Source organism: Lepidochelys kempii, chromosome 11 (assembly GCF_965140265.1).
Source record: "Lepidochelys kempii isolate rLepKem1 chromosome 11, rLepKem1.hap2, whole genome shotgun sequence".
NCBI classification, from domain to species: Eukaryota; Metazoa; Chordata; order Testudines; family Cheloniidae; genus Lepidochelys; species Lepidochelys kempii.
In genome coordinates, this window is record NC_133266.1 from 78789410 (window position 1) to 78811206 (window position 21797).

Consider the following 21797-nt stretch of genomic DNA (forward strand, 5'->3'; position numbering starts at 1 on the left):
GCAGTGTGCCCTTGTTGCCAAGAAGGCCAATGGCATTTTGGGATGTATAAGTAGGGGCATAGCGAGCAGATCGAGGGACGTGATCGTTCCCCTCTATTTGACATTGGTGAGGCCTCATCTGGAGTAGTGTGTCCAGTTTTGGGCCCCACACTACAAGAAGGATGTGGATAAATTGGAGAGAGTCCAGCGAAGGGCAACAAAAATTATTAGGGGTCTAGAACACATGAGTTATGAGGAGAGGCTGAGGGAGCTGGGATTGTTTAGCCTGCAGAAGAGAAGAATGAGGGGGGATTTGATAGCTGCTTTCAACTACCTCAAAGGGGGTTCCAAAGAGGATGGCTCTAGACTGTTCTCAATGGTAGCAGATGACAGAACAAGGAGTAATGGTCTCAAGTTGCAGTGGGGGAGGTTTAGATTGGATATTAGGAAAAACTTTTTCACTAAGAGGGTGGTGAAACACTGGAATGTGTTACCTAGGGAGGTGGTAGAATCTCCTTCCTTAGAGGTTTTTAAGGTCAGGCTTGATAAAGCCCTGGCTGGGATGATTTAACTGGGAATTGGTCCTGCTTCGAGCAGGGGGTTGGACTAGATGACCTTCTGGGGTCCCTTCCAACCCTGATATTCTATGATTCTATGAAAGCACCCAGAGCTTCTGCCTCTCAGTCCAGTTTCCCAGCAAATGGAGCGTGCTTCCTCTGCACTGCAATAAACTCTACTACAAAAAAAATCAAGCTATTAATTTAGGTTTAGTTTAGTAAGCCTGAAAATCACATTTAAACCAAATGTTAAAGAGAAGAAAGGGGAAGAGGGGATTTATATAATTTGCTGAGGTCAAGATTTACTAACATTTTTTCCAGTTAATGTTCTGATCCTCATTTTCTGGTAACAATTTTAAAAAGCCAGCACACACCTCATGTAACTGAAGCTGTAAACCATGGATCTGATCAGCTAGGATTGAGGCTTCTTCCTGAATGTCATCCCGATTTTGCCTTGCCTGCTGAAGGTTACTTGTCAGCTGAGCTATTATCTCATTCCGTTCCTGGACAGCCGTCTCCAGCTCCTACATGAAACATTAACGCATCTTTAAAACCAGACATTTTTCAGCACTTTAGACACGTAAACCTTCATTAAAAACAAAGGAACTAGCTCTTTGCATTGTACTTAAGGTATCAGTAAAACTTGCTCCAAAGGAGCAGTCATCTTTCTGTGAAAAATGCAAAGAAAAAAAAGTTTATCTTCCACTGATCTCAAAGGGTAAAGGAAGCCAATTTACAACATTGTCTTTAGCAAGTGCAAACATTTTAACAGGTAAAGGGGGAAACAAAGCGTAGAATTTCTACACTAAAACTGAATCCTCAGTGCCCCCATTATGTAAGACAGGCTGTACTGATCTAGGGTGAATGGAGCAGAGATGTTCGCTTCTTCTCATCCAAGTGAATGGGGCATGTTTGGGGCATGTTAATCCTATTTCATATTAATCTCATTAGCATCTTTAATATATTTCTCCATGATAGGAAACTTCTTGGTTTCCTACTCCTAAAAGGAAAAAGTAAATCTGCAGTTATGGAGGAAGCAGGAAGACACTCTTCAAGCATGTGGGGTGCAGCATCTCCATGTGGAAATCCTAGAAACCAGGAGCCTATAAAGTGAACACAAACAACCTCTCCCCCCACCCCACACAAATTTACCCCATTTATCACCACTACCTGCAGCCCTGCAAAAGAAAAAACACGAACACAGTACAATACATTTGAAACTCACTTTAAACAAGCACAGAAGAATGATCTCCATAAAAAAAAATAAAGGAAGAGATGCTCCATATTATTTCAGAGTAACAGTCGTGTTAGTCTGTATTCGCAAAAAGAAAAGGAGTACTTGTGGCACCTTAGAGACTAACTAATTTATTTGAGCATAAGCTGTCGTGAGCTACAGCTCACTTCATCGGATGCATACTGTGGAAAATACAGAAGATGTTTGTTTTTATACACACAAATCATGAAAAACTGGGTGTTTATGTAAAGTAAGGCGAGTGATCACTTTACATAAGCTATTACCAGCAGGAGAGTGGGGTGGGGGGGGGAGAGAAAACCTTCTGTAGTGATAAACACTCATTTTTTCATGATTTGTGTGTATAAAAACAAACATCTTCTGTATTTTCCACAGTATGCATCCGATGAAGTGAGCTGTAGCTCACGACAGCTTATGCTCAAATAAATTGGTTAGTCTCTAAGGTGCCACAAGTACTCCTTTTCTTTTTCCATATTATTTGAGCTTTTACCCAGAAACATAGCTGCTTCCATGAAGTTGATTCAGAGCCACCTAATTCCAGAATAACGTTGAAAATTCAATAGATGTTTGAAATTTGTATTTTTAAAAACAATTATCTACACTATATTTGATAGACAATGGAGTTTTCATTAAACCTGGTTTTTAAATTTGTACAACAAAAGGTAATAAAGTACTGTTACATTTGATTCTTGTTTGCAAACACAATGCAGAACATTTAAATGATCACATAAGAAAGTGAGTCCCTTTTCTCCACAATGCAACTCCAATTTTCTAAATTCCAGTTAACTGACTTGGTTAAATTTGGCTTACAGTGACAGTAGCTTCATTCCTTTATAGCTCCCAAAGCTTTGCTTCCACAGAGCACTAGTTTTCAATTTGGAAAACCTCTTACACTTAGGAGCTCTCCATGATTGAAGCTATGTGGTGAGCCTAAATTATTTAAACCCCTAAAAAGGTTTCAGGAAACCAAAATAATAATGTTTTAAACCCACCCAATCCAAAAGAACAAGGAATTTTTTTCAATATCAGATATGTTAACTATTGATACTTAAAAGAAAGGGGTATAGTATACTCTGGAAGTTTGGTTGACTTCCTTTAATTTGGTGCAGTTTTAGGTGTGTGTTTTTTCAGAGAGGAACCTCAAGATTGTATCCTCTTGCCAATCTGGATAATCAGTAAGCCTCAAATTTTATGAAAGTCTCAGGACACCTGAAACTTTAAAAATGAAGGCTTTGCAAAACTGGTTTGTTTTGATACAAGAGGGGTCTGTCTTTTTCTTATAGTTTGGCAACTCTTTATAGCTTGTCATGCCAATAAAAGCTCAGTGAATTTCTCTATCATCATCATCATCATATTTACTGCAGTAACACCTAGGAGCCCAGGCATGGACCATGACCCCAATTTTGAATAGATATAATTTTCAGATAAATTTACACAGATTATAGTTTTACTAACAGTTGCCTCGATCAATGATATTTCATAGCATAGCAGATTTGCTGCCGCTCTGTAATAATTTATGAATATTATATCTTCTATTTGTCTGATTGGTGTAAGGATATTTACTGTACGCCTCTACTAAGTTAATTCAATAGCAGGATTGTCAGCAAAAGCACCCAGGAAGAGTTGATCTTGATACACACTTCCCTGCAATCACTTCATGACAATCAGGAGTCATTCACTTTGATGCTCTGGCTCCTGACCCCCCGTGAGGAATTCAAAATGGTTTTGTGCAGCTGTTCCAAGCATGTGAGCTGAGACAAAAAGAAATCTGGCTGGATTTGAAGACCATCCCTCAAAAGAAAGACAAGAGAAAATCAGAAAGTGAACTCAGATTCCAGAGTCGGGGTCACTGTATTCACCGCTAAGTCATAAGCTCCCAAAGGGAAGAACCTCATGTATCAAATCCAGACAGACCAGTTGAGCAAGCATGACTGGGTCGCTGGCTGCAGTGTCTTGTGAAAGAATCTCAAGATTCCACCCCAGAATAGGTAGTCATGAGAGCCTACACATGTGATGGTGCACTCAGACACCAGAGAAGGAGTCAGAGGTGCAGCTAGTCCTGTAACCGTGACACATACTACTTTGCTGATCTCTACAAGATCTCTATCAAGCATTCTTACAACTACAATACCCACCTGCGGAAGTGAAGAAACAGATTGATAGAGCCAGAAGAGTTCCCAGAAGTCACCTACTACAGGACAGGCCTAACAAAGAAAATAACAGAACGCCTCTAGCCGTCACCTTCAGCCCCCAACTAAAACCTCTCCAACACATCAGCAAGGATCTACAACCTATCCTGAAGGATGACCCAACACACTCACAAATCTTGGGAGACAGGCCAGTCCTTGCCTACAGACAGCCCCCCAACCTGAACCAAATACTCACCAGCAACCACACAACAGAACCACTAACCCAGGAACCTATCCTTGCAACAAAGCCCGTTGCCAACTGTGCCCACATATCTATTCAGGGGACACCATCACAGGGCCTAATCACATCAGCCACACTATCAGAGGCTCGTTCACCTGCACATCTACCAATGTGATATATGCCATCATGTGCCAGCAATGCCCCTCTGCCATGTGCATTGGCCAAACTGGACAGTCTCTACGTAAAAGAATAAATGGACACAAATCAGATGTCAAAAATTATAACATTCATAAACCAGTCGGAGAACACTTCAATCTCTCTGGTCACGCGATTACAGACATGAAAGTTGCGATATTACAACAGAAAAACTTCAAAACAGGCTCCAGCGAGAGACTGTTGAATTGGAATTCATTTGCAAATTGGATACAATTAACTTAGGCTTGAATAGAGACTGGGAGTGGCTAAGTCATTATGCAAGGTAACCTATTTCCCCTTGTTTTTTCCTACCCCTCCCCCGTTCCTCAGACGTTCCTGTTAAACCCTGGATTTGTGCTAGAAGTGGCCCACCTTGGTTATCGTGCACATTGTAAGGAGAGTGATCGCTTTGGATAGGATAAGCTATTACCAACAGGAGAGTGGGTTTGTGTGTGTTTGGGTGGAGGGGGCGCATGGGGAGAAAACCTGGATTTGTGCTGGAAATGGCCCACCTTGATTATCATACACATTGTAAGGAGAGTGATCACTTTAGATAAGCTATTACCAGCAGGAGAGTGGGGTGGCGGGAGAGAAAACCTTTTGTAGTGATAAACACCTATTTTTTCATGGTTTGTGTGTATAAAAACATCTTCTGTATTTTCCACAGTATGCATCCGATGAAGTGAGCTGTAGCTCACGACAGCTTATGCTCAAATAAATTGGTTAGTCTCAAAGGTGCCACAAGTACTCCTTTACTTTGCTGTGGTATTTAATGAAGTTACACTGTTACCCATAACTCTGCTGGTAACATCTTCAGTAAATATCCTTGAAATACAAGTTATCTGATTTTATTAATAGTACCTGAAGATGTGTGGCCCCACTATGCTTGGCAAGTTGTTCCAGTAAATCATCCACCTCTGTAGTGAGTCTTTCAGTTGCTTCCTGTTTGTCCAGAAGTCTTTTTTCCAGCTCCACAATTCTAGTCCGACACATCTGGACATCAAGCTGATCGTATTCCTTAATAGAACATAGAACATCTTTCTTCATAAAAGAAAAGGAATGGTATTTACTTAATAGTGTGACATTGTTACTTTAAATTTATGGCAAAATTATATTCCTATCTGGCATAATCTCTCTACTCATCCATCTTTATAAGTACCTTACACCTCTACCTTTGGACCTCGTGTCATATAATATACTGACATTTTTAAAAAAGGAGTACTTGTGGCACCTTAGAGACTAAGGAATTTATTTGAGCATAAGCTTTCGTGAGCTACAGCTCACTTCATCGAATGCGTTATTTGAGCATAAGCTTCCATGAGCTACAGCTCACTTCATTGGATGCATTCAGTGAATTTCCACTGAACGCATCCGATGAACTGAGCTGTAGCTCACGACAGCTTATACTCAAATAAATTGGTTAGTCTCCAAGGTGCCACAAGTACTCCTTTTCTTTTTGCGGATACAGACCAACACGGCTGCTACTCTGAAACCTGGAAATTTAAACAGCATCTTTATTTTGAAAATATGAATGAGAGAAAACACTTTGACATGTCATGTATTAAATTTAATGGACCAAATTAACTCTTAAGAAGAGCAGTGTGATTACATAGCCCCATTTGATGCTACAGTCACACTCTACCACAACCTGAGGTTTAAATCTGATTTCCAGCAGCAAATTTTAAAAATGAACTGCAACTATATAACCAAAAATAAAGTTATTACATTTGATTATACTGAATTTCCCTCACCACCGCCCACAAGAAGAATTCGGGAATATTTTGTTAATTTAAAATTATATTAACAAGCACAGATAGTGTCAATCAGCTGCAAATAAATAATGCATGCTTAATGTACTAAAAAATAATAAATGTCTAATGTTCAATTATTGTTTGCAGTGCACCACAAAACCAAAAATATGTCTGAGATACATTGACCTAAACTCCCTCAAATTTTCATCACAACTTCAACCACCTCTACCCATCCAGTAAGACCTCTCTGGAACACTCCCACACCAGCATCAATTTCCTGGGCACAACAATCATCTTCAACAACGGAACCCTACAGACAAAAAACCCACAGATCATCACACTTAGCGTCACAGATTTAGTAACCACCCAAAATGCAGCAAGAAATCTGTTATCTACAGCTAGATGCTCAGATGCCACAGAATGTGCTCTGAGGAGAAAATCCAGGTTACATACCTTCACACACTTGAAATCACCTTCACCAAACAAGGACACTCCACCAGAGAAGTAGATCACATCATGGAATACCATGAGTAAACCTGCTTCAATACAGGAAAAAAGCCCTCCAACCACACACCCCTAGTTGTCACCTACCACCCCATACTGCAACCTATATCGGGTATCATTAAACAACCCACACTGGAACCTATATGGGGGTATCATTAAACAATTACAACCCATACTCAATGGGGACCACATCCTGAAAGAAATCCACCCTCTTCTGGACTTCAAATAACTCCCCCATCATCACCAAGTTCATCATAAAACGCAGGCTCCCCACAGACTAGGACACATCAACTCAACTGCCAGAACAGATGCAAAACCTGCCGATGTATCTCCACAGCTCTGATCATCAATACCCACCCCTCGCAACACACCTTTCAAGATCCATTGGCCCTACACACACCTATCACAAAATGTGGTGTAACTCATCCAGTGCACTAAATACCCCAACAACTAAACCAGACAATCACTACACTCCTGAATGAGCTCACATAGAACAATGAAAAGACGAACACACCATATCACTCACAGGTGAATAGTTTCCACAAAACAATTTCACAGCTGTCCTTTCAGTCCTCATCAAAGAAAACCTGCACAACACCTTCAAAAGATGACCCTGGGGACTTAAATTCATAACTCTGCTACACACCAAAAATCATAGATTTAATAAAGACACTGGATTTATGGCTCATTACAACAATCTGTAACCTGCTAACCCTCTATTGTCCTACTACTGGAGAGGCATTAACTGCCCATTTCACCGAGAATCGTCTCTTACAACATGTTAATTCTTTATTTGTTCTACCCTTGTAGTTAGCTGTGACACTCTAAGTACCTTTCCCAGGCCTGAAGAAGTGCTCTGTACAAGCTTGAAAGCTTGTCTCTTTCACCAACAGAAGTTGGTCCAATAAAAGATATTATCTCACCAATCTTATAGCTTTAATTTTCAATTAAGCATTCAAAAAATAGTTTCCGGTCATCTGCAAGCTGTTTGTTGTAGAGTAGGAGTTCTGCTATATCAAAGCCCTTTGAAAGCCCTTAGAATAATGAAGCTGGTTCATTGGAATTCTCAGGCAAGAGATGGGTTTCTGTATATTGCTTCACTTCAAAGAGGAATATTATTTATATTCTTAAGGTGTTATTTTTTTAAATTAAGAGTTTGATGCCATTATCTAGTAAAAATGTTTATCCAATTTCCTATGAACAAACGCTGTAAGCTCCAGAGAATTACTGGTTCCAACTGTCAACTTGATTTGTTAACCATACAATGCAAATGCCTACAGAATCTAGACTACAAGAACACTAGCATGATTGAATTATTTTAATTATGTCCTAACAAATGTTTAATGAGTATCTCATTTACAGCACTTTAATAATCTCGTAGCCATAATGCTCCTCTCTCATGAGCACACCAGAGCATACAAAAAACATTTGTTCAACACTTACTTCAGAAGCATGATCATCCACCAAGTCTGGGTTAGAAAGGTCAACATCAGCCTAACAAGAAAAAAAAATAAAATAAATAGATACCACAAAGTAAGTCGTGTATGTTTTTAAAATATATAGAGAAAAAGTTTTTGAAGAACCTTCATGAATCTTCTCACTAAATATGAAAGCCAAAAAGTTAGACAAACTGGCAGGGTCTCAAAGCTATACAACTTAATAAATCCTCCACTGCTGAGCAACCAGTTAGACAATGATTACATTCATATACAGCAGTATAGTATAAGTTAACAGGTTCAGATGCAAACACATATGATGAAACGATGTGGAGGTTTTAAATTCTACTGCGAACTGAAGCTCAAAAATATGTTAAAACTAATGATTGAGAGACAAGACTTTACTTTCTCCCATCATGACTTGCAAATTTACCAATAAATCTCCCCTCCCAGCTTGGTATGCTTTAGGTGTCTGTACAGCAGTGCCCTACTGTGGATGGTAGGGACTTTGGAGTTGCATGTGTCATGGCCGAGAGCACAGTAAGGCCTAGTACAGCATCTGACAAAAAGCACTGAGTGATGGCATAGTGTTTTCCAAAAGTGTGCTCTGATGCCCATGTGGCAGCCCTGCATATATCTATTAGAGGAACGTTGTCCAGGAAGGCTGTAGGTGTAGACAGGGCACACGCAGAATGGGATCGGAGCCTGGTGGAGGTTCCTTGTAGAACTGTTAGCAAAGTTGGATACAAGTAGAGATCCATTTAGATAGTCTCTGGGTCGATACTGCACAGCCCTTGGAGTGTTCTGCTGTGGAAATAAACAAAAAGTCTTGGAGATTTCTGGAAGGGTTTGGTTCTGTCTTAATAGAATGCTATGGCTCATCTGACATTGAGTGTATTTAGGATGGGCCCCTGTGAATACCCATGTGGTTCGGGGTAAAATATGGGGAGGTGTATGGCTTGGTTTACATGGAAAGATGTCGCTACTTTAGGTACAAATTCTGGGTGTGATGGCAACATGATCTTGTCTTTAGTGAACGCAGTATAAGGGAGCTCAGCCATAAGTGCCCCAATTTCACTGACTCATGTAGCTGAGGTGATCGCTACCAAAAATGCGACTTTCATAGACATATGAAGGAGTGAATAAGTCACCAGTGGTTCAAAAGGTGCATTTGAGTACAAGATTCAAGTCCCATGGGGGTGCAGGTTGTCGGACACCCGAGTACATGTTCTGTATACCAATAAGAAAGCGTTTAATTGTTAGGTGAGCGAAGACTGACTCTCCCTCCACCTTGTGGTGAAAGCCTGTAATAACCACCAGGTGTGCTTTGATTGAGCTTATGGATAAACCCAATTCTTTGAGTACCAGTATGTAGTCTCGTATGATTGGTAGAGGCACTGTGACTGCAGTTAAATTTTTTTGTTAGCATCATAGTGAGAATCTCTTTCATTTTTGGAGGTAGTTATGGCAAGTGGTGGATCTCCTGCTATTTAATAACAGCAGTTTCACTCTTTCTGAACAGGCTAATTTGCTGTGTTGGAACCGTGTAGTAGCCATGCTTTGAGGTGAAGATTCTCTGGATTGGGTGGAGAGTCCGGCCTTTGTTCTGTGAAAGGACATCCACCCTCAAGGGGAGAATTCATGGAGCGCAAACTGCTAAAACACATCAGGTAAAGGAACCAAGTCGGTCTGGGCCACGTTGGAATGATCAGTATGATATGGGCCCTGTTGGTCCGTATCTTGCGAATAACTCATGGGATTAGAGGTATCGGTCCGAATGCATACATGAGTGCTGTGTCCCATGCAATGAGGAAGGCATCCCCTAGGGACTGGGGTACTAGTCCCGCCCTGGAGCAGAAAAGTGGGCACTTGTGGTTCGTTGCTGTTGCAAACGGGTCTACTAAGGGAAAGCCCCACTCCTGAAATATCACTTGGAGAACACACTTGTACATTTCCCATTCATGTTCTAGGGAGAAATATCTGCTTAGTGTGTCCGCTGTCTTATTCTGACACCCTGGGAGGTAAGATGTTGAGATGATTATGTTGTGGTGAATGCACCAGTTCCAAAATTTCATGGCCTCGGTGCAGAGTGAATGGAAGCGAGCTCCTCCTTGGCGATTGATATAAAACTACATGCTACGTTGTCGGTCAGTACGCGGATTGATTCGTTTCCTATGATCAGGAGGAAGTGCCTGAACGCATTGTATAGCGCTCGGAGCTCCAGGAGATTGATGTGGAGCAGCGTTTCCGTCGCTGACCACTTGCCTTGTGTGGTGTGCTAGTCCAAGTGAGCTCCCCATCTTATCAACAATGCATCAGTTGTGATTATTAGTGATGGGGGATCCTGTTGGAAGGGGATCCCTGTGTAGATGTTTTCTGGTTTCATCTATCACTGTAGTGATGCATGGGGGTACTGTCACCCTTTTGTTTAGGCTGTTTGTGCTGGGAGTGCACTCTGTGCTCAGTCAGCGCTGTAGGCAACGCATATGCAGTCTCGCATGTCTCACAAAGAAGGTCGTAGCCACCATATGACCTAATAATTGTAGGCAGGTCTGGAGGACATTTGAGGGTTGCCAGTGACTGTCGAAATGAGGTTGATTATTGTTCTGAACCTGTGATCAGGCAACAGGGCTCTGGCCCGGGTGGAATCAAGGTAGGCTCTGATGAATTCCAGGTGTTGCACTGGGGTCAGTGTAGATTTCTATAAGTTTATTCGCAATCCCAGTGACTGAAACAGCATGATGGTGGTCTGCACCATGTTTGTCGCTTCTTCTTGAGTTGTACCTTTTAGTAGACAGTTGTCTAGGTATGGAAAGATCATCACTCTTTTTCTTCATATGACACTACCGCGAGGGTTTGGAAAAAACTCAAGGGGCAGTGGAAAGACTAAAAGATAGGCCTCTGTACTGATAGTGATTGAGGCCCACTGTGAATCTTATAAATCGCCTGTGAGCCAGGTGCATGGTAATATGAAAAAAAGCATCTTGGAGGTCGAGGGCTGAAAACCAGTCCCCCTTGTCTAGCGCTGGGATGATTGTGGCCAGTGTGACCATTTTGAATTTGCGACTCCTCACAAATCTGTTGAGCTTCCAAAGGTCTAAGAAGTGTCTCCACCTGCCACTTTTCTTTTGGGTGAGAAAATAATGGGAGTAAAAGCCCGTCCCCTTGTACTGAGTTGGAACTTGTTCCACGGCACCCAATTGTAGAAGATGGTTCACTTCCTGTTTACAAGGTGCTCATGAGAAAGGTCCCTGAAGACGGATGGAGAAGGGGATAAGGTAGGGGGAAGGGAGAGGAAAGGGATGACATAACCCAAGCTTATAATCTCCAGTACCCATTGATCCATTTTTATTGCTTCCCAGGCATGGTAGAATGCGTGCAGAAAGCGGCCAAAAGGGTGGGTAGAAGTACCTAACAGCTCTGTATTGTGGGGGAGGTCATTCATACCCTCGATCAAGACTTCAAAATTGTGGCTTGGTGGTAGATGGTTGCGAAGACAAGGACTGAGTTTGGGAAGCCCTACGTCTTTGTGAGCATTGCTTATTTCCGTTCTGATCAAAGTGCCGCTGTTGTGGGTGACGGAAAGAGGTCCGTCTACCCTTTTGGTATGGTTGATACAGACATTGTTTGTTTGGTGGCATGTATATGCCTAAAGTGTGTAGAGTGGCCCGAGAGTCCTTCATCGAGTGAAGAACATAGTTTTTGTGGAGAAAAGTTTCTCCCGATCGAAAGGTAGATCCTCCACCTTGAGCTGGAGCTCTTTCAGGATCCTGGATGACTGCAACCACGAGGCCCTGAGCCTTATGACAGCTGTGGCCGTTGTTCTCGCAGCAATGTTTGCTACATCCACTGAGGCCTGAAAGGCTGTACAGGCAATTAGTTGCCCTTCTGTCATGATAGCATTGAGTTGGGAACGTTTCTCCTCTGGTAAGGCCTCAAGGAATTCTTGTAGCTTACCGTAATTATCGAAATTGTACTTGGCTAGAAGAGCCAAGCAATTGGCTACCCTAAATTGGAGAGTAGCCGATGAGTGTCTTTCTACCGAGAAGGTCTAAACGTTTGTGTTCTTTGTCTTGTGGAGTGGACTGGATTGAGGTTGTTTGCTATGACAATTGGTGGCTTACACAACTAGGGAATTGGGTTGTGGATGAGAGAAGAGAAAGTTCATCCCCTTAGCTGGGACAAAATACTTTCTGTCAGCCCATTTCCTGGTAGGTGGTATCAAGGTGGGGGCCTGCCAGATATTCTCTGCTGGTTCCATTATGGCATGATTGATTGGAAGAGCAATTTTGGAGACAGTGGATGTCTGTAAGATTTGCAGTAGCTTGTGTTGGTTTTCTTGGGCCTCTTCTACAGGGATGTCTTGGCTGGCAGCTACTCTTTTAAATAAATTCCTGAAATTGTTTCAGATTGTCCACTTTACTTGGAGGTAGTGGTATGACTGTCTCGTCAGGGGAGGACAATGAGCTGTGAGCCGGAGAAGTGTCTGCATAGTCCGGACCTTCTTCCTCCTTATCTCCCATGTCCTCCAATGCTTCTGATATATCCCTGTTTGGGAAAGGTGAAGAATTAATTTCCCTTCAAGCTGGGGTCAAGGGCCTAGTGTATTGAGCCCTATACACAGCCCAGTGGTCTCGGGGGGCCACTGCATGGGGACACATCCAGGGTTGTCCATACCCTTGGCTGCATCTCGTGAGGTTGGCGAGATTTGGTCCTAGCAGCTTCCCATGGTGGTCTTTGTCCCGTGGGTGAGGAATGTTGGGAAGAGAAGCGGCTCCCATTTACTTTCTCCTCTGCATCACTGGAGATGGGCTGGAGAGCGGGAGAAGTGGATAACTCCTCAGTTATTTGGCCTGAAGATCCCTCAGTACCAAATAAGGGTGACTGAGGCACCAAGGTGATCGCAGCACCAAGGTGATCGTTATGTCCTTGTGCTGTAGAAACTTTTGCAAAGCCGCTTGTTTCTGTGGCGGCAGTACTGCTGGTGTAGATGCAGTTGGTGCCTTTGTCGAGATGGTCGGTGCCGTTCTCAGCCTGTCAGTTGGTGTCGACGACTGGGTCGGTGCCGGTGGGGGTGACATTGTCTGTTGTAGCGATATCTGGGCCGACTCCTGCACCCGGGTGGTCAGTGCTGTAAATGAGGAGCATCTCGACTCCGCTCCGGAGCACCAGGGCTCAGCAGAGATCAACAGAGGGATGGTGCCAGAGGTGCCTGGAGCCTCAAAGGTGCTCACTCTACTCGAGCTCGGCACAGAGCAGAGCGACCTCATTGGGAAACCTCCTTTTTCTCAGTGTCCCTGTCTGGGGAGGTTGCAGGTCACTTCCTGGACAATTTGGAAAACTGAGCACTCCCATTAGTACAGGTTTTGTTCAAGGAACCATCTGCTGATGTTGATTTTCGTCCCTGAGGAGTAGGCTGAAGGGAGTTCTCCATTAAAATCACCTTGAGGTGGAGATCTCTGTCACGCCTTGCCCTGACTTTAACATTACTACAATGGGCACTTTTCTGAGGGACGCCCAAACAGAGAGACACGATGAGTGGCCGTCTGACACAGGCATCGCCTCAAGGCAAGAGTCACATCATTTAAACCTGGGCGAGCCGGGCATTGTGTCCATTAAAGTTTCCCAACGGGGAAAGGGTGGAAAAATCATCTTTAACTTTTTTTTTTTTTTGGTAAAGAAAACTAACCAGCCAATTAAACAAAATTTCCTGAACTATAATTAATCTAACTCTTTCTATAAAGAGAAAAAACGAAGCAGCAGTACTGCCACTGAGCTCCATCTGCAGCCGAGGACGGCTGAAAAGGAACTGAAAGGTCGAGTCGTGCATGCATTACATAAGGCACCAATGGTACCATGAGACGACTACTCCACAAGCCTGCCCTGACCGAGCACTGCTACCAAAAATCTCCGATGTGCATCATTTTTAATTTTTTGGTATAGAATTCCACCGGGAGTAAAAAAAGGTCTATTTGTGGGAAAACCCATTCTTGGAAAACCCAATGAAAGATCATATTCTTCAGTGACCATTTAAGAACATAAGAACAGCCATACTGGGTCAGACCAATGGCCATCTACTCAGTATCCTGTCTTCCAACAGCAGCCAGTGCCAGGTGCCCCAGAGGGAATAAACAGAACAGGTAACTACCACATGATTCATCCCCCTTCGCCCTTTCCCAGCTTCTGGTAACAGAGGCTAGGGACAATTAAGAGCATGGTTTTGCATCCCTGCCCACCCTGGCTATCAGCCATTGATGAACCTATCCTCCATGAACTTATCCAGTTCTTCTTTGAACCCTGTTATAGTCCTGGCCTTCTCAATATCCTCTGGCAAGGAGTTCCACAGGTTGACTGTGCATTGTGTGAAGAAATACCTTCTTTTGTTAGTTTTAAACCTGCTGCCTCTTAATTTCATTTAGTGACCCCTAGCTCTTGTGTTAAGAGTAAATAACACTTCCTTATTCACTTTCTCCACACCAGTCATCATTTTAGAGACCTCTATCACATCCTCCTTTAGTCATCTCTTTTCCAAGATGAAAAGTCCCAATTTTATCACTCTCTCCTCATACAGAAGCCGTTCCATACCCCTAATCATTTTTGTTGCCCTTTTCTGAACCTTTCCCAATTCCAATATATCTTTTTGAGATGGGATGACCACATCTGCATTCAGCATTCAAGATGTGGGCATACCATGGATTTATACAAGGGCAATATGATATTTTCTGTCTTATTATCTATCCCTTTCTTAATGATTCCCAACATTCTGTTCACTTTTTTGACTGCCGCTGCACATTGAGTGGATGTTTTCAGAGAACTATCCACAATGACTCCAAGATCTCTTTCTTGAGTGGTAACAGCTAAGTTAGACCCCATTATTTTATATGTATACTTGGGATTATGTTTTCCAGTGTGCATCATTTTGCATTTATTAACGTTTAATTTCATCTGCTATTTGTTGCCCAGTCACCAGTTTTGTGACATCCCTTTGTAACTAATCACAATCTTCCTGCGACTTCATTATCTTGAGTAGTTTTGCATCATCTGCAAATTTTGCCAGCTCACTGTTTACCCCTTTTTCCAGATCATTTATGAATATATTGAACAGCACTGGTCCCAGTACAGACCCTGTGGGAGACCACTATTTACATCTCTCCATTCTGAAAACTGACCATTTATTCCTACCCTTTGTTTCCTATCTTTTAACCAGTTACTGATCCAGGAGTGGACTCTCTCTTTTATCCCACAACAGCTTACTCTGCTTAAGAGTCTTTGGTGAGGGACCTTGTCAAAGGCTTTCTAAAAATGTAAGTACACTAGATCAACTATCACCTTTGTCCACATGTTGATCCCCCTCAAAGAATCCTAGTAGATCTCTAGGATGACATGTGCTTTCTGCTTAAATAATCCGCCAGAATACTGACCTATCCTGCAAGATGAAGTGCTATGCTGATTATGTGATTCCCACAGGATTAAGGCTTCCTGGCAAAGAGGATCTGATCTTGTCCCCCATCTTGCCTACTTATAGGCTATATCACTCTGGAGTTCACTGCCAACACTTGTACTGACAGAACCCTGAGTAATGGAAGAAAGGACTTGCATACTAAGCGAAGCACTGTTAACGTCAAGACATTTATATGACTCAAGGTGTCCTTTAACTACCAAATACCATGGTGTCTGAAATTGGTCTCGGTTATCACCCTCACCCCTTTCAGGATCCATGGGTAGTCAGAATCTTGGTAGATTTGGACTTTGAAACAGAAATTCCCTGGCGCACATCAGTCAGGTTCCACCACCACTGAAGAGACATTAGAACTTGCTGAAATAACTTTACTCCCCCCCCGCCCCCACAGAACTGACTAAGAGACCGATTTGCTCCAAGATTGAAGAGGCCTCATTCTAAGCCTGATGAAGGCTGGCACAGAAGCACAAGATACCATGTGGCCTAACCATTTTAGGTAAACTCTTATAGGGTTCTCAGGCTGAGCACTCAGATCGGTAATTAATTGGCAGATATTTAGAAATCTCTCCTGAGGACATAAAGCTCTTGCTGCTTTGGAGTCCAGAACAGCTCCAATGAATCCAACTAATAGGATGGAACCAGATTTACTTTAAGCTGACAATTAGACCCCATTCCAAGAAAGACACAGGACTAACCAAACTGATTCTATAAACTTGATTCACTGAAGTTCCCTAAATTAGCCAATCAAGATAAGGATACACATGTACGCCCTAACAACAAAGATAAGCAGCAATGACGGACAGGTAATTCATGAAAACTTGAGGTGCTGTTCATAGGCCAAATGGGAGAACTCAGAACGGACAATGTTTGCCTGCTGTCAGAAAATTAAGACATTTTCTGTATGCTTTATGACTCTGTACATGAAAGTATTTTGTAAACTGAGAGTACTGATCCAGTCCACATGATCCAGGGAGGGTATAATGGAAGAGTTATCATGCAAAATTTCATGCAATGAATGTAAGCATCGAGTAGCCTGAGGTCCAAAATAAGTCTCCAACCCCCCTTCTTTTTTGGGATCAGAAATTATAGAGAATAAAGCCCTATTCTTACAAATTCAGGAAGAACGATCATATATTGTAGTGTCAGTCTCTCTCTTGCTGAAAGATATCAGTCCCTGAAAAGATATTTTGGGGGGGGGGGGGGGGAGAGAATGATCTGGAAATGTATGGTGTAACAATCCCGGATGACCTGAAGGCCCACATTAGTCTGTAGTTATTCTAGCCTAAGCCTCCTTCAAAAACCAAACCAGGAGAAGAAAGGGTACAGGTCTATGTAGACTGGATCCATATCCTCCACCACAGCAGCAAAATTGTTTCTTTTGAGCATAACCAGGATATGCTGAGATATTGGATGAATTTGACAATTTCCTCTTCTAGAGTCTTGATCTCTGTCTACCCTGATCAAAAGATCTCTGAAGGAACACAGCTGTAAGTGGAACGTTGAGATCTCTGTTTGGTAGATGCACGAGATCTATACTGCTTTCTTCGGAAGGGCAGAGCACAGAGGCCCAACAATCTTCATCTGGGTCATAAATCCTTTAAAGAATATGCATCATCCATTTTAGCCCTAAAAAGATCTTGATTGTTAAAAGGGAGGTCTTGTATTGTAGTCTGGACCTCTCTAGCCAGGCCCGATAAGGAGAGCCAAAAATCTTTGCATGACAAATGTAGCAATTTCCTGGATAAGTCTTACTGAATTATGTTTATGTATGTACCATTGTGGGCCATGGATTATATGTTACTCCATGGGAAAGGGAGACCACAGCCCTCCAGGACCTAAGAGCAGTGGAGGAGGATTAGGCAAATTCACTCAGGTTGTCACACCCCCCAATAGGTGGTACATCTGGAGAGGCTTGCATATACTGGTTCAAACTGGATTCTCTGGCGAACCAACAAAGAAAGGACTTTTGGATAAACAGCCTAAATTTAAACTGACTCAGGGCTTGCTTTTATCATCTAGAAATAGACAGTACCTTCTGTCCAAGGGAGGCTCCAACCCTTCCTGAGAAGGTTGGAAGAGCATGACCTATTCATGCATGAGCTTGTGCTGAGCTAACAGCTGTTATGAACTTGTGACAACAAAAAATAAACCCTGGTGAGGCTTGAAGAATTGATCACCTGCCACAGCCCTTGTTGGAATTGTGGTGGTCTCTGGTAAGCTTATTAGCATGTGTGTAAGTTTTTCCTTTTTTAATACATATTTTCTGTAGTGCTTTCATCTTAAGAATAAATGTGCTTGCTTAGAAAGAGCTATGTGGTAACTTCTAACTGTGGAAAATTACGCTATTTATAGCATCTGAAGAGAAAAGCAAAGCAGGCCTGTTAGGGCATTTCAACTTGCTAGGAATTCACAGTATGTGCAGGGAATTATGCAGCCCGGAAAAAACCCAGTCCGACAGGAGAGTTGTGGGTCTCTCCCCAAAGAGAGCTTGCGACCAGAGACCCAGGGGAGCCAGTTGAGGTCACTCAATTAATGGGCAGACAATCCCCAAAGCTGGTGGATATTCCAATACTTAGATTTACCAAGCCAGCATAAACAGCTTCTATTATATCTCACTGGTTACTCAGAACACCACAGTTCCCTTAAAATAACCCAGTCTCAGGCCTCCACCTAGACACCCAAGTCAGATACGATGAGGATTTCTGAAAATCTTAATCGTCATATGAAAAAGGTTCTACCAATCCCAAAGGATTGGACACATTACCTCCAGGTAAATGAATATTCCAGATCTTTCCAAAATACACGCTTACAGTCAATTCTTACTAACTAAACTAAAATTTATTAAAAAAGAAAAGGGAGATAGAATTGGTTAAAAGAACAGTATACAGACAGACATGAGTCAATCTCGAGATTCAGATTCATAGCAGAGATGGTGAGCTTTGTAGATGCAAATAGTTCTTTCAGAAATAGTTCAAAGGTTATAGTCCAAAGTTTATATTTCAGGGTGGTCCAGTCAGAACTGGGATCTCAGTCCTTGTGCCTTAGGCTTACCCTGCATGAAACCTCAAGCAGGTCTGAGATAAAAAGGATTGGGACCCAAAAGCCTTTTATACAATTCCAGGCCTTCTTCGACAGGTCGGAGTCCTTAGTCGAACAATGGGTCCCCTTCAAAGTCCACACGAGTACCTATTTCCTAAGCATAGCCGGTAATTATTCACACCGATTAACACAAGGCAATTGCCAGTTTTTCCACCATTCGCAGATGATTTGCTCTACATTTGAAAGAGAGATGAATACAGCTGGACTACAGAAGGGGAACACAGGTGCAGTTGCCCTGAACTGACACACACTTCTTATGACAGTTCCACTTGCCACTGATCGTGTCCCTAGCCTGTTTGTCAGAGGGTGGAGATGGATGGCAGGAGAGAAATCACTTGATCGTTACCTGTTAGGTTCACTCCCTCTGGGGCACCTGGCATTGGCCACTGTCGGTAGACAGGATACTGGGCTGGACGGACCTTTGGTCTGACCCAGTATGGCCATTCTTATGTTCTTATCATGTTCCTGAATTACTGGAGTTTAATGCTGCTTGTGGAGATGTTTTTCTAATCAACATTCCTTCAGAGCAAATGGAAGTAAATTCTTCTTCCTGCAGAATCAAAAGTTTATCCTGAAATTCTGCCACTTTATCCCACTGGATGTAGTTATACTTAGCCAGCATGGCTTGATAAATCGAAAATCTGACCTGAAGGAAAGCAGAGGTGTAAATCTTTGTCCCAAAGAGATCCAGGGCTTTTTTGGTGTTCTCTCTTCCTGCCTCAGGTAGATCTCAAAGCCTGCCTGGATTTTTCATTTACCACAGTGACTACCAGTCGCAATGGAGCCAGACAAGTATAAAAATACACAAATACCTTATGAGAAACTTGATATTTCTATCAGCCCACTTAGAAGTCGCTGTTCTAAGAACTGGTGTTGCCCTCAGTTTGTTAGCTGGCTCAAGAATGCCCCATTAATAGATAAGGCTACCCTATTTTTGGTGGAAGGCTGCAGGATATCAGAAAGTTTCTATGACTTTTCCTGAGTATTTCCAGAGGAATTTCTAATGTTTCTGCCATCCTCTTTAACTGTTCTTCAGAAGTCTTGAAGTCTTTTACTGCCGTAGGAACAAGATACCATAGCATCATCAGAAGATGATGAAAACTGTCAAGCTACAAAAGGTTTGTCCTGAATCTGCTCGTCCTCTTCTTCAGAAAGAGGTCGTGGTGTACAAAATACTGTAGACTTCGGGAGGAGAAAGCAAAGGAAAAATCTCTCTAAGGAAATTTCTCTCCTGAAGTGGAAAGAGAAGGAAAAATTGTTGACTTGGATTGTACCAATGTAGCTAATAGGCCAGGATTGATAGCCATATGGATAAGGCATAGCATTCCAAGGTACTGACATCCACACTGGTAATGGAGTGTCATGCGATGAACTCCTAACAGTGTAGCCCAGGAAGAAAAGTTCTTATGATGTTTAGAGCCCTCAGCAGATATTGGGGAAGGCTCCAGGCAAGATTCCGCAGATGAAGATGACAAAAAGTCCTCTAACAGAGGGACTACTCACTAGGTGCAACTATCTGTTTAGGGGAAGAAAGCTCACCAACATCCGTAACAGCAGGCCATAATTAGATTTTCATAATGGTAGCCTGGGCTCCTGTTGCATTGGAGATTTTTGGGAAATGAAGATAGAAAAAGCACGTAAAAAAAGAGAAGATTCTGGCTCTGGTGGAATCATGATCTCCTTAAGGTTTGTAAAAGGTGACCCAGATAGTTCCCTGAGAACTGAGTGAGAATCTGAAGTCTGTGGCGCCGATTTCTTTGGATGCCAAATCCCTGGTACCAAGTATTTTGATGTATGGGGGTGTTTCTGATCTCCAGTACCAGTGTGGCACCCAAAGTAAAATAAGTGCAGAAGAAGCTGTCTGGACTGGTATCAATTCAACAGCCAGCATTATTGAATGTGGCCTCCATGCCACCAGAGTACTTTGGTGCTTGCTTCTCAGGCTTCTTATGCAGTACCAGGGACTCAGACATGCTACTGGTACTGAATTTTCTCCCTCAGGCAACAGGGGTCTCCGACTATTCCACTGGGACCTTCTTCTGATGTGGCAAGTTCTTGTCAGATTTAGGAGGCCTCTTTGCCCCTTGATGGCTATGAGGGATTTCTCTTACCTCCAGAGCACTCAAGGCATGGCTCGAGCAGGAAAGGGCTGTGGTCCCCACTCTCAGAATCTCTAAGTTAGAAGCTGCTCTCATGGATTTCTCCATGAGGAAAATCTTGAGCCCGGACTCTAGATTTGTGTGTGGTTTTTTTAATACCTTACAAATAGCACACTTAGAAGTTACATGGCTCTCCCTGAAACAACATAAGCACTCATGTCCCTCTTCCAACAGAATAATTCTTCCACACAACGGACAAGCTGTGATGCCCGGTGAGGATGGGAGACGCAAACGGCCGAAGTCCAGTATAACTACTTACTACCTACAAAACTAATTTTTTCGTAAGCCAATGCATAACAAAACAAGACTAATAAATCTAAGACTAATTATTACAAAATTATGTAAGTAAGAAGTAAGGACATTAAGAGCTTTCAACTCTCTGTCAGGGCAGAGAGCAGGAACTGGCTGGTGGCCAAGATCGGTCCGTGTTTTATTTTCTTGGGTGAGGGAAGTGCAAGAGCATATAGGGTGCATGTCCAAGCCCTAGTGGACACTGCTAAAGAAAAGCTTTCCAAACTTCTGTATAGAGGGCACAGACAGACCATGCATGGCATCCACATACATGAGAGCTCAAAGAAGAGTCTGTTAGTTGCAGATAGATTTGGATGAAACATGGTGAACAATAAGACTTACCTTCCTCTCAGATCTTGTCTCTGTCTCTTCAGTCTTACTCTCTACACTTATATTAAGTTCTGTACGAACATCAGAATCCTGGGCCACTATCATGCACTCTTCCTTTGGAATGTCTTGCGTGTGGTCAGACGAGCCCTTCCTCTTCGCCGCCTTTTTCTGCGACTGCGTGTTGTCACCTTTTGTTTTTCGCTGTCTGAAGTGAGCAAGCTGTGCAGGAAAGATTGAAAGAGATAAAGGGAGAGGTAAGTGAGGAAAAGATAACAAGACCATAAGATTAACACACTCATGGATAACAAAGAATCTCGTGATCTGACAAAACATGCACGTTCACAGAGAACCTGCTTTATCTTCCTACTTACTGCACATTCAGTTTCTACCTAGGCAGCAGCATAATTCACAAAAA

At 42.6% G+C, this 21797-nt stretch overlaps 1 protein-coding gene across 6 annotated transcripts in view; it reads right to left on the reverse strand.

Moving 5' to 3' along the window:
• PCNT (pericentrin) overlaps positions 1-21797 on the reverse strand; it is a 230239-nt gene that overhangs the window by 182767 nt on the left and 25675 nt on the right. For 5 of the 6 annotated variants that reach the window (XM_073306956.1, XM_073306953.1, XM_073306958.1 and 2 more), the window contains exons 2-5: positions 21395-21601; positions 8052-8102; positions 5215-5394; positions 911-1060 (exon numbers count right to left, since the gene is read on the reverse strand). In XM_073306956.1, coding sequence (XP_073163057.1) covers positions 911-1060; positions 5215-5394; positions 8052-8102; positions 21395-21601 — 588 coding nt within the window. The remainder of the gene's footprint in view (positions 1-910; positions 1061-5214; positions 5395-8051; positions 8103-21394; positions 21602-21797) is intronic. The other variant, XM_073306954.1, reaches the window with a different exon arrangement.